At 41.4% G+C, this 13,524-nt stretch overlaps 1 protein-coding gene across 6 annotated transcripts in view; it reads right to left on the bottom strand.

Annotated features, from left to right (window-relative positions):
- stxbp5a (syntaxin binding protein 5a (tomosyn)) overlaps positions 1 to 13,524 on the bottom strand; it is a 235,196-nt gene that overhangs the window by 23,384 nt on the left and 198,288 nt on the right. For 3 of the 6 annotated variants that reach the window (XM_072581320.1, XM_072581323.1, XM_072581321.1), the window contains 4 exons: positions 12,762 to 12,875; positions 11,237 to 11,476; positions 6,951 to 7,320; positions 1,270 to 1,435 (listed from right to left, as the gene is read on the bottom strand). In XM_072581320.1, coding sequence (XP_072437421.1) covers positions 1,270 to 1,435; positions 6,951 to 7,320; positions 11,237 to 11,476; positions 12,762 to 12,875 — 890 coding nt within the window. The remainder of the gene's footprint in view (positions 1 to 1,269; positions 1,436 to 6,950; positions 7,321 to 11,236; positions 11,477 to 12,761; positions 12,876 to 13,524) is intronic. The other 3 variants (XM_072581322.1, XM_072581325.1, XM_072581324.1) reach the window with 1 other exon arrangement.

The raw sequence follows: 13,524 nt of genomic DNA, 5'->3' as shown, positions 1-13,524 counted from the left end.
CAGCATGCAGGAACAGTAACTAACTGGGAAGGCAAATGGTATGTGCTTTACTGTAACTGGAGTACAAGAAAGAAATCTTGCTACAACTGAATGAAGCTTTGGCAAAATTACACCAGGAATAGTGTCCAATTTTGGTCTCCACGTTTAAGGATATACGTGCATTGAAGGAATTACAACAATGGTACACCAAATTGGTCTCTGGGCTGAGGGAGTTGGCCAATAGTGAGAAACAGAATAAATTGGGCTTACATTCTCTGGAATTTAAAAAAATGACAGATGGGCTCAATGAAACATTCAATACATTGAAGGAGTTTGAAAGTTTAAGTAGTGACATAGTCTCCTTGGTTGACGAATCTAAAACAAGAAATAGTTTTAGCAAAGATCATTTAGGATTAAGGAGGATAATTTAGGATTAAGAGGGATAATTTTTTTTAAAAACTCAGTGATGCAAACCTTTAGAAGTCTACATCCTTGAGGGTTACAGACGTACCATCTTTGAATATGTTTAACGTTTTGTTTGTCAAGAGTTTACATCCCTTGGGGAACCATGGGACAAGAACAGGCATCAAAGTACAGCTGAAGCCCAAAGTCAACCATGATCATATTGAATGCTGAAGTGTTCTCAATGGACCATGTAGTCTTTTCCATCCTCTATTTCTTACATTCTTATTTTCAGTGACAAAAAGCCAGATTATACGGCTTATCTTACAGGAACAGTTCAAGTTGAGGGAACAAATTCCAAAGTTAGGGCCAAGGCATTTGAAGTTAAGACCACCAATAGCGAGGTGAAGTAAATTAGAGATTCACAAGGGGCCAGAGTTGGAGATTTGTCGGGCAAAATGTCAAGAGTTAAGCACTGCTTGCATGGAGGGCAATTTGCCATGAATTAGGTTACAGAAGATTTACAGGCTGACCATGACAGCCTCTGTTTGATGAATTGTCTCTGCTCACATTAATGCCTTATCACATCCTGTTGTTAAGCTGCCAAAATACAAGAGAAAAGTGCTGTTGCTGCACAGCTACGCAGTACACAAGCAAAAATTAATTTTGTGAACATGGAATGAGGTCACAGATTGATAAGTAATTCCACCTGCATTACAAATATCAGAATAATACCTCAAACGATACAGCGACCTGCATTCCTTGAATGTACTTCTGCACAAAAGGTGTGCAAGTGAAGGAATACTTTAAGAAGAAGCACTAATTTAAGAATTAGCTTCTGTAGCACAGTTTTCACTGGAAGAAGATAACAATCTCAATGATCCTTACCTGTAAATTCTCACATGTGCTCTGACTGTAGGTGATGCGCTGGATCTCGGTAGGGGAAACCAGATATAAAGCCTGTCCATTGTTGGTGAAACAGAAAGTACGAGCTATTCGCATATCCGTCAGTGGCAAATAATTGACATCTAGCAGTGGTCTAAGGCTTGGCAAGCTTCAAAACAAAATCAAAACAGGAAGGTTAAAAAATATAAGGACAGAAGCAAAGTATTGTGGATGCTGAAAATATGGAAAAAATAATGGAAAAGTGTCATTCAGGCAATATCATTGGAGAGATAGAGCTAATATTTCAATTCCATGACCTTTCAGACTTGTTTCACCTGTCACAAATTCACTGTATCATATACTGTACATGTTCCCTGTATCAGTAAGCCCACATAACGTTGTTCTATTGAACATTTTACTACTGGCATTAAACTTACATTCAATAATATCTGTACCTGGTGACACATTCCGGACTTAAGATACCCAGGATGCACCAATGATAAAATAAACAACAGCCATATATGATTAACCATTCTTAAAATAAAGGACTTTATTTCAGAGTATGGCCTTTGTCAATCATCAGCCTTCAATTGATGCTACAGTGACAATCATTTAAATTACACAATTTCAAGCATGATCCTCAAGGCATTGAATAAAAATAGCGGTAATGGAGTACTTATCATAAAAGAATTGTGCTCAGTGCAACACCCCTCATTACAACAAAGCTGGTTATTCAAGCTACCACATTATTTCAATGATAAAGAGCTTATGCTTGACATGTTGACTCTCCTACTCCTCAGATGCTGCCCGACCAGCTATGCTTTTCCAGCACCACACTTTTTGACATTATTTCAACGGTCTACAGAAAGACTTAACTTTTAAACTGCAATGAAGATCATGACCATCATGCAAATCTAATCAGGACAAACATTAGAATCATTTGAGCATAAAACATCTTTCATGCTTTTGCTGCTTATTTGAAAGAGATTTTCAATTTAGCACTGAACTGGTGGAAGTTCATCAATATGAAATATTAATTATGCCCTCTGTTCTTAGGCGTAGCCTGGCCTCTCAATACATCCAGCATTTTTGCTTTTTATATAAAATGTATTCCATGGAAAAAACAACTTTCCAATAATACTATCAGAACCATTATGTTGTGCTAAACAGCAAAACACCTGTTGCACCCTCAGGATATGCCAAAGGTCACTAGTTCTGATACATCCCAGGACTCCCTTAGTCCTCCAGACTTTCAGAATCATCCAGACAAAAGTAAAATACTGTAGATGCTGAAAGTTTGAAACAAACAGTGAATGCTGAAGAAATTCAGCAGGTCTGGAAACATTTGTAGAGAGAAGCAGAGTTAATGTTTAAAATCAGTATGACTTCTTCAGAACTGAAACATATCGGAAAATAGTTTTTTTTGTAAATATTCTTTTGACAGAGGCAGAGGATCAGCAAGACTGTTCACTTTGTACTTAGTAGAGTAGGCCAATTGTCTCCCTTCCACTTCTTAATTTACACCCATTTTACATCTAATTTTCTTTCTCCACAATTAACAACCTCTTTGTCTTTTATATTGTGTTGACACCATCTGCCTCTTGCTTCTCTGTCAAAGGCATAAGAATGAACCTATTTTCTAATACCTTGCAGTCTGAAGTCATAACGTAAACTGTTTCTCTCTCCATAGTTGCTGCCAGATCTGCTAAGTTTTTCCAGCATTCTAAAATCATCTCATTACCAACAATCAGGCTGAGTACAGACAAATTCCAGAATCTATCTACTGTTCCTAGACCATCCCAATACAACCAAACTACACAGCAAACTAAGTTATATTGACCATCAGTATTTCCAACTCCCACATTTACTTTCTGCAGCGGTATTTCAATTCATTCCCTCATAACCAATCCAACACCACATCCTTGGCTCCTTTTAATAGAACAATACAGCACAGAACAGGCCCTTCGGCCCACGATGTTGTGCCGCACTTCTATCCTAGATTAAGCACCCATCCATGTACCTATCCAAATGCCACTTAAAGGTCGCCAATGAATCTGACTCTACCACTCCCTCGGGCAGCGCATTCCATGCCCCCACCACTCTCTGGGTAAAGAACCCACCCCTGACATCTCCCCTATACCTTCCACCCTTCACCTTAAATTTATGTCCCCTTGTAACACTCTGTTGTACCCGGGGAAAAAGTTTCTGACTGTCTACTCTATCTATTCCTCTGATCATCTTATAAACCTCTATCAAGTCACCCCTCATCCTTCGCCGTTCCAACGAGAAAAGGCCGAGAACTCTCAACCTATCCTCGTACGACCTACTCTCCATTCCAGGCAACATCCTGGTAAATCTTCTCTGCACCCTCTCCAAAGCTTCCACATCTTTCCTAAAGTGAGGCGACCAGAACTGCACACAGTACTCCAAATGTGGCCTAACCAAAGTCCTGTACAGCTGCAACATCACCTCACGACTCTTGAATTCAATCCCTCTGCTAATGAACGATAATACTCCATAGGCCTTCTTACAAACTCTATCCACCTGAGTGGCAACCTTCAAAGATCTATGTACATAGACCCCAAGATCCCTCTGTTCCTCCACCTGACCAAGAACCCTACCATTAACCCTGTATTCCGCATTCTTATTTGTTCTTCCAAAATGGACAACCTCACACTTGGCAGGGTTGAACTCCATCTGCCACTCCTCAGCCCAGCTCTGCATCATATCTAAGTCCCTCTGCAGCCGACAACAGCCCTCCTCACTGTCCACAACTCCACCTATCTTTGTATCATCTGCAAATTTACTGACCCACCCTTAGAGGAGGGAGTCGAAGTCATTAATAAAAATTACAAACAGCAGAGGACCCAGAACTGATCCCTGCGGAACTCCACTTGTAACTGGACTCCATGCTGAATATTTACCATCTACCACCACTCTCTGACTTCGACCGGTTAGCCAGTTTTCTATCCAATTGGCCAAATTTCCCTCTATCCCATGCCTCCTGACTTTCCGCATAAGCCTACCATGGGGAACCTTCTCAAATGCCTTACTAAAATCCATGTACACTACATCCACTGCTCTACCCTCATCCACATGCTTGGTCACCTCCTCGAAGAATTCAATAAGACTTGTAAGGCAAGACCTACCCTTCACAAATCCGTGCTGGCTGTCCCTAATCAAGCAGTGTCTTTCCAGATACTCGTAAATCCTATCCCTCAGTACCCTTTCCATTACTTTGCCTACCACAGAAGTAAGACTAACTGGCCTGTAATTCCCGGGGTTATCCCTATTCCCTTTTTTGAACAGGGGCACAACATTCGCTACTCTCCAGTCCCCTGGTACCACCCCAGTTGCCAGTGAAGACGAGAAGATCATTGCCAACGGTACTGCAATTTCCTCTCTTGCTTCCCACATAATCCTAGGATATATCCCGTCAGGCCCGGGGGACTTGTCTATCCTCAAGTTGTTCAAAATGTCCAACACATCTTCCTTCCTAACAGGTATCTCTTCTAGCTTATCAGTCCGTTTCACACTCTCCTCTTCAACAATACGGTCCCTCTCGTTCGTAAATACTGAAGAGAAGTACTTGTTCAAGACCTCTCCTATCTCTTCCGACTCAATACACAGTCTCCCACCACTGTCCTTGATCGGACCTACCCTCGTTCTCGTCATTCTCAGGTTTCTCACATACGCATAGAATGCCTTGGGGTTATCCTTGATCCTATCCGCCAAGGATTTTTCATGCCCTCTCTTAGCTCTCCTAATCCCTTTCTTCAGGTCCCTTCTGGCTATCCTGTATCCCTCCACTGCTCTGTCTGAACCTTGTTTCCTCAACCTTATGTAAGCCTCCTTCTTCCTCTTTACTAGACATTCAACCTCCCTCGTCAACCAAGGCTCCCTCACACGACCATTTCTTTCCTGCCTGATCGGTACATACATATCAAGGACACGTCGTATCTGCTCCTTGAAAAAGTCCCACATTTCCACCACATCCTTCCCTGACAGCCTATGCTCCCAACGTATGCTCCTCAAATCCTGTCTTACAGCATCGTAATTTCCCTTCCCCCAATTGTAAAAACTCCCTTGTTGTGCGCACCTATCTCTCTCCATAACCAAGGTGAAAGTCACAGAATTGTGGTCGCCATCACCAAAATGTTCACCCACTAACAAGCCCACCACTTGTCCCGGTTCGTTACCGAGTACCAAATCCAATATGGCCTCCCCTCTGGTTGGACAATCTACATACTGCGTTAGAAAAGCTTCCTGGACACACTGCACAAACACCACCCCATCCAATCTACTTGATCTAAAGAGCTTCCAATCAATATCTGGTAAATCCTAACCTCAGCTGTGTTTCTGAAGAAAGATACAAATTAAATTCACATATAAAGGAACTTCCTTGAGGAATCTTACTATAAAGTACGTCTAGATGATTGTACTTCATAAGATGTCAATAGATTTCTGGTGAAGTTGCTAAGTGAATTGGGCAGAAAGCCTTAGGGTGTGATGGCATTTAATCTATAATGTACAAATAACCTACATTAACTAGTTTTCAGTAATTTATGGACGTACAGCAGATCTGCAGCTAAAGATTTAGCACGAACACAGGCTTCATAGAACAATAGTACTTATTCCATGCTATAATCTCCATAAAGGCTCTCTTCCATAAATATTGAGTGTGGAATATGAATGTGTTCTGATTAAACTCCTGTGACACTGGACCTGACTGCATGTGCATAGAGGGAAAAATGCTCCATATTTCGAGAACACTGTTTAGTCCTCACGATGTCTTAAAGTGTTTCAGGAATATGGCACTTTAGGAACACATTTGCTTTAAAGGAACTCAGACAGCCATTTGTGCAAAGTCACACAAACAGCAATTTAAAAAAGTTAGTAGAACCTACACATTACTGACAATGCCAGCATTTGATGCCCATTCCCAATCGCCATTGACACAGTGGTGGTTAGTTACATTTTTGAACTGAGTCCACCTGTTGTAGGTACATTTATACAGTGTTAAGTAGGAAGTCTTAGCAATAGTGAAAGAACATCAGTATAGTTCCAAGTCAGGGTGGTGTTGGATTTGGAGAGTAATTCTAAAGGTGGTTGTGTTCCCATATCCTTGTCTTTTTATGCAGTAGAGATTGCAGGTTTGGAGAGCTGCAGTGCATCTCATAAGTGATACACACTTCGGTCACTGTGCACCAGTGGTGGAGGAAATGACAAATCAAATGCTGATCAAATGGGCTGCTTAGTTGTGTCTCGTGTTTAAACGTTTAGGTTCTTGGAATTGCACTCATCAAGCAAAGTGGCAAACAAGTCACCAATGATATAAACAAACAAATAATGTGTGTTGGCAGTATTTGTTGATCAACAAGCGCACAAGGCCACAGTTCAACTCTTCATCCAAAAGATCACATCTCCAGCAACAAATCACTGATTGTGCGCTTCAAGCCACAAGCTGCTGACTAGAAAGCACAAGAACTTGGCCAAGCTGGAAGATGCTGAAAACTTATACTTTACCTAAGTCAGAAACAGCAGCCAATTATTTCCAACAAAATTTCATTTGAATACAAATTTCCAATATTCTTAAGTCCTTAACAAATTTTAGTTTGTGCATTGTTGACTCTATGTATCCTAATACAACCAGTTCATTCACGATTAAGTACAATGTGAATTACCTGAATGTCATGATATGTCCATTGGCACAGAAGCATGCAAGACAGATGCTCCCATTCAGTCCCACAATATCAGCACGAAGAACAAATGATGTTTCAGTTATGTTGTGTTTATAAATACAGTTTTGGGATGGCAATGAGATAACTTTTGCCTGTTTTTCTGAACATATCACTGCGTACTGGGTTTCATTTATCTCCTGAGAGGATGAGGGAGACACAGATACTGGCCTCAGTTTTCTACATTTATCCTTGTCATCCTTCTCTTCTTGCACATTTGGTTCTCTCCAGGGTTCATGTGCTGGATTGATGAGGCTTCCGGTGGTGTCCAGAAATGCTATTCTCAAAATTGCACCTTTTAGTCTCAATATAGTTCCTGTAGAATGTATAACAATAAAGGACAATTAAGTGGCAGGAGATAAAACATTTAACTCAATTGGAAGCTTTTGTGATGGGGCTGAAACAATTCATTGTATTCATTAGTGATTTATACTCAAATTTGTTGGTGGCATAAAGATAGCTGGCATCTTTAGCAGTGCAGATAGCAATTGCATTGATACACTGGAGTGATGGGATAGAACTTTCGCAATTGAATGTCAATGGAGGTTATACACTTTGGACCGACAAAACATAGAACATGGAACTCGCTAAATGATGAAAAGCTAGAAACAGTGAAGATCCAAATAGTCTTGGAGTCTCAAAGATAGATCACTACAATGTTGTGAACCAGTACAAAAAATACAGCTAATGCCTTGCTGGCCTTTAGACCCAGAGAACTAAAAAAATAGAGATATGCTACAGTTATACAAAACATCAAACAGACCACACTGACATACCATGAACTGTTCTGGTTATCAAATTTCCCTTTAAACTTAGTGTTGTACACAGCCATTAAAAAAAAATCAATATTTCCTTGAAATAGGTCATTCAACATCATAGCTATATGCCAGTTTTTATGCACCACACAAGTTGCCACCCCACCCACCCTTCCCATTTTACTTTACCTCATTTTCGTAACATGTATTGTCAAAAAGAGCAGAATCTTAGAGGGACCTGAGCTAGATTTTGCTGATATTTGTGGCAGAATCAAACGAGAAGCTCAGATAGTCTGATCTTGACCTCAGGAGCATCTCTCAACAGCTTTTATGCATTTGCTGAATGGCAAGGCAATTTTTTCATTAGGCAGTGACGAGTTGCCAATTACAGAGGAACCTCGATTATCCAAACGAGAAGGGGGTGGGCCACTATTTCGTTCGGATAATTGATTATTCAGTTAATCGATTCAATGTCTTTACTCCAAGGCTTGGAGTTTTCTATTAAGTCTGCTTCCCGTTCAGGAGATTAGCAGCAACACAATGCATGTGAGCCCTCACCCTTCCCCAACACAGCACCCCACCTCCCTCCCCCCCCACCCCCCTCCAACCCATCCAACACCTACCCCTGCCTGCACCCTCCCCCGTCTCCTCCCACTTGACCCCCGTTCGCTCCCACCCTCGCCCCCTCTCAGGGGCAGCCGGACAGGACACCAATAAGCCGCCTGCTGCTGCTACTGCCTTTTTGGGGCGAGTCTCTAAATAGTGCGTGCATATCTCTCTCACACACCTTTTTATTGCAACTTTTTGACAGGTTCCATTTTTGCCCAGTACAGGACAACATTAGAGAGATTATCTGGGGAGGAGGAGGGAGGGTTTAGGGTACACACCTGTGTAGAACTCCAGGGAAAGGTGTGGGGAGAGAGAGGGAGAGGGAGAGGGAGTGAGAGGTCAGTCATTTAGAGACAGTGCCTGCACTCCCATCAGTCCAGTACTGTTCTCGGCAGCACTTTTTACCACTGTAAACAAAAGACGCGGTCAGTGTTGGAGATGTCTTTGGGGTAATGTTTCTGTCGGGACCTCAAGATCTCCTTCTGACAATCCGATTTTCAGATAATTGGTATTCGGATAATTGAGGTTCCTCTGTAAAGGGGATTTTAGCTTATTAAATGCCTTTGCAATAGCACAACTTGTCTCAATAATTTTCAGCTTCCTATCAAAACAAATGCATGAATAAACTAGATGTTGAGGATTCCTGACATGGAAGTCAGAACAGGTACTTGGGTGACTTCAGCTCACTGTTGGCACTGAAGGGCCTCCATGTTGAACACCAACATCTCAGGGGAAGCTACATGGGCATAGGCCATGCACCTCACATTTAGAGATTTTGGCATTCAATATGTGCCAGCTTCCAAGAACCCTCAAAGAACACATCCAAACCACATACAGGACCCTTATGCACTTCATTGCTGCACCTCTGGGTGCAGTGGCAATTATCATTTCAATGTTGCAGCAATGACACTGCACTTGGGACATGCGCTTAGGTCCTGGGGTAGACTATGCTGTATCTCCAGGCTCTTCATGCACTGTTATAGCAGTTATAGAGTCATAGAGATGTGCAGCATGGAATCAGACCCTTCGGTCCAACCCGTCCATGCCAACCAGATATTCCAACCCAATCCAGTCCCACCTGCCAGCACCCAGCTCATATCCCTCCAAACCCTTCCTATTCATATACCCATCCAAATGCCTCTTAAATGTTGCAATTGTACCAGCCTCCATCACTTCCTCTGGCAGTTCATTCCATACATGTACCACCCTCTGCGTGAAAAAGTTGCCCCTTAGGTCCCTTTTATATCTTTCCCCTCTCACCCTAAATCCGTAAGATCTAACCTTGCTAATCAGTCTCCCATGGGGAACCTTGTCGAATGCCTTACTGAAGTCCATATAGATCGCATCTACTGCTCTGCCCTCATCAATCCTCTTTGTTACTACTTCAAAAAAACTCAATCAAGTCTGTGAGGCACCTTTCCCACGCACAAAGCCATGTTGACTATCCCTAATAAGTCCATGCCTTTCCAAATACATGTACATCCAGTCCCTCAGGATTCCCTCCAACAACATGCTCACCACCGATGTCTGACTTACTGGTCTATAGTTCCCTGGCTTGTCTTTATCACCCTTCTTAAACAGTGGCACCTCGTCAGTCAACCTCCACTTATTTACTTTGATCCTACCTGGATGCTGACAGCATCCCTGCCATGCATTACTTTTCTTTTTTGTGCTATGCCCCCAGCCAAAACTATGTTTACTTTTAAAATGACCAAAATTACAATATTACTTTTGTCTTGCTATGCTAATTAGCACAAACACAAAGCTAGGAAGCTTGTCAGCAGTCGAGGGAGATGGCCTTTGATCGGGGGTTCCGGAAACAGGAAGTCAAAGCTAGCATCTGATAACAGCCTAGCGACTTGGACACAGTTAGTCATCTAGCTGGGCAGTCAGTGTCAGGATGCTCTGCACTTAAGGTGTGCAGAATGGAATGACAGGTAACCCATCATTCGTTTTGACTCTTTCTGTCTTACTGGAGGTTATTATCCTCTTGGAATGAGAAACAGAGGCAAGTACTCTGGGAGATGAAAACAGGTGGTACAGCTGTTACTTTTGTTACAGGTGGGGAGATGTCCTGAGTGAGTGAGTCAGTGACAAAGCAGGGTTTGTGGAGTCAGGGTTGAGATCAGTCAGAGCATGTGAGAAAGATGTTGCAGCCATAAATGAGAGCACCTTAGTGGAAGGTGAGTGAAGTAACAGAGATAATGCGAAAGGGGTATTGGAGAGAAAATGGTGGCAATTGTACTGGAAATTGTCCTTCCTACACTGTTGGGCATTCCTTCAAATAGCTGAGACCACTCTCATTTGGGTTGCTAACCTTGTATCAGGCTGGCATGGTCTTGGGATATGTCCTCCATTGTTAATTATGGAGCAAAGAATCTGTCTGTAGCACCCCATCCAAAAGGATCTTCAGGACCCTGAACGTAAAGCCATGTCCAGGGCAAAAGTCAGGAAACGCATGGCAGCTCCAGTCTGAAAGTGCTTCTCTGGCTGCACAACTGTTTTCAAAGATGACATGGGCCAAGGACGCTGCTCTTTTGGCAGATATCTGTTCAATGGCAAGTTCATCTGGGAATGGTGCAGGCTAAGATGGGAATAGAATTGGACCTGAGGGACCTCGGAGTGGTGTTGGCAATTAATAAGACATACTTGGTAAGGTATGGCAAGAAATCCTGTTGGGCCTCATGCTGAAAATCCCTTCAGGAAAAATTTGTGCAGCTTATGCTTAGCCAAATAAAGATGCAGCCCAAAGTAGTTAACACATTAAAATGTCCCGAGACAAGACTTCAGAGCATTAGGCTCTTCAATTCTTTTGTGTGACAGGGTCTAACACATGAAGGAAGACGGCGACTGCACAAATGCTCTTACCACTGGGAGACACTATGACCGGCTGAGTAAGTCTCTGATCTCCTCCAGGTGGCAGATTCAGCACTATGACCAGTACAGTGCCAAGTGTAGTCCCAACCCATAAACATGGGGATGTACATGTGTCTGCCTTTCGGGTATACGTCTCGCAGAAGTGAAGAGCTGTGATTGCCTCTCGGGACTCCTTGTCGATGCTGGTAACACTTGAACTCCGGGAACGGCTGAAAGAGTTGTCTTTCACATCTATTATTAAAACACGAGAAGTAAAAGATTTCATTAAAAACAGACCAAAGCACAAATCAGATAGCGCACAGACTATCTGTGGACATTGATATAGAATTTGTTCTCATTTAGTTGATTTGTTGATATAGAAAGTTAATAGTCAGATCAGCTAATCCACATGTACTGGGAAAACCTGATGGCACAAAGCAAGGACCAGTGGGATATAAATTTAGTCATGAAAGGCTGCTGAAGTTGGACTACAGAAATTTTGCTTCTCATCCTCATTTCTTCACTTGATTTGCTTGGATCTATTTCACTTAAATTTGAAGGCATTGCATATATTTTCATAACTTTAGTCACTGTACAAGTTTCTTTTTCAAACTTTGCCCAAGTCAAGTAAAAGGACTACATTAAACTCAGTTCCATGAAATATAAAGGTATATCAATTCCCTTTTATGTGTGGAATTGCATCATTAAGATGTTAATTATTAAATATTGGCGGTCTCTATTTCTACTCTGAAAGATGACCGAGAGTATATAGAGTGTAGGAACTGTGCCAAAATAGCCTCTCAAAGCTGTAGTATTTTTCCAATTGCAAGCAGATGCCCAACATCACTTGTTCTAACTGCTTTATGCTCGCAGGTGCTTCATTCATGCATGCTGGGACTGTTCATTGACTATGACAATGACAACAGTAGCTTTCATACTGGAAGCAAACAATATAAATCTTTTCTCAAATAGACACAATACTTAGAAAGAGTTGTGAGCATTCATACCCACATCAAAGGCATCTGAACTGTGGTGGTTCTGGTATATCACATTGCCACCATTTCTCCTGTCTCAGTATTACCACCTTCCTAGCTGGATGATTTTCAGCATCCTGAAGTTTATGGCTATTGATCCCCATCAATTCAGATCAAGAAGTATAACTGTGCAAGTTAACAATGAAAGAAATAACGGTGTGGACTTGTATTATTAAATTGTTTGTGGTCTCCCTAGTTAAACATGGATTAGGGAGATCTGACTGTATATTTGAAAAGCTGCAAATGTGTGGTATGCTTCCAGTTACACACTGTAGAAGGGAAAAATCAACATATTTCATTTCATAGATGTTTTAGTACATGGTGTTACAATGCAGCCGAGCAATAATTTAGGTGAGACTCAACCGGATATTAAATCGGAAAATTACCGGAGATTTTGCAGAAGAATCCATTGGTGACAGAAAATTAAAATAAAGAAAACATGCATGATCAAAGATAGATTTAAAACCTTAATCCCATTATCAAGTTTTTCAGCAGAGCCTTACTAAAAAAATGTGCGCATAGAGAAGTCATACTCCAAATATTTTTTTTAAGCTGCTCTGTTCCTTCAAGCAGGAGATTAAGGCGTTGGTCTCTGGTCTTTGACCTAAATGCAAGCTCTGTCATTGGCAGAGAGTGAAGAATGGAGGTCAGTGCTATAACTTTAAATGATGAGCCACTGCCTGAACATGTGAAATAAGTTTACACTTCAGTTGTAAATATTGCAGATTTTTCTTTCATGAAACCCTATGCAGTGGTGAAAAAGGAATTACCAGTATATCCACTGCATAGTTACCAGAGTCCCTTTGCAAAGATACCATAACGTTTTCTTCAGATAGTGATATTTTCAATTATCAACCATTACAAATCTAGGGAATTATGTTGACAATAACTCTTGGAACAAAATGTGACTTTGCCCTTTTGGCGATCTTACCTCAGATTGCAGATTGGTGCAAAACTAATGTAAGCTCCAAAAGCTTATTTGTGAACTTAAGTATGAACTTTAATGTCACCAACTTTCATTCTCTGAAGGTTAGCATTCTGATCTGCTTTTTTTTAAAAACACTGAGGACAGAACAGTCAAAACAGTTCTATAAGAAAAACAACGTATTTGTCATTCAGTGCTACTTGAACATCATTTTCCACTTCAGAGTTAGAAACAACCCTTCCTTAAGAACCTTGTATTTTCTTTGCTGTCAGAGCATTAAAGCTTTGAAGTTGCTAGTCAATACAAGTAATTAATGTCAGTCCATTAATCAGTTATCATTC

This window comes from Chiloscyllium punctatum, chromosome 11 (genome assembly GCF_047496795.1).
Source record: "Chiloscyllium punctatum isolate Juve2018m chromosome 11, sChiPun1.3, whole genome shotgun sequence".
Taxonomy (NCBI): Eukaryota; Metazoa; Chordata; class Chondrichthyes; order Orectolobiformes; family Hemiscylliidae; genus Chiloscyllium; species Chiloscyllium punctatum.
Note: the sequence above shows the minus strand (reverse complement) of the source record. Positions and strands in the feature narration are given on the sequence as shown.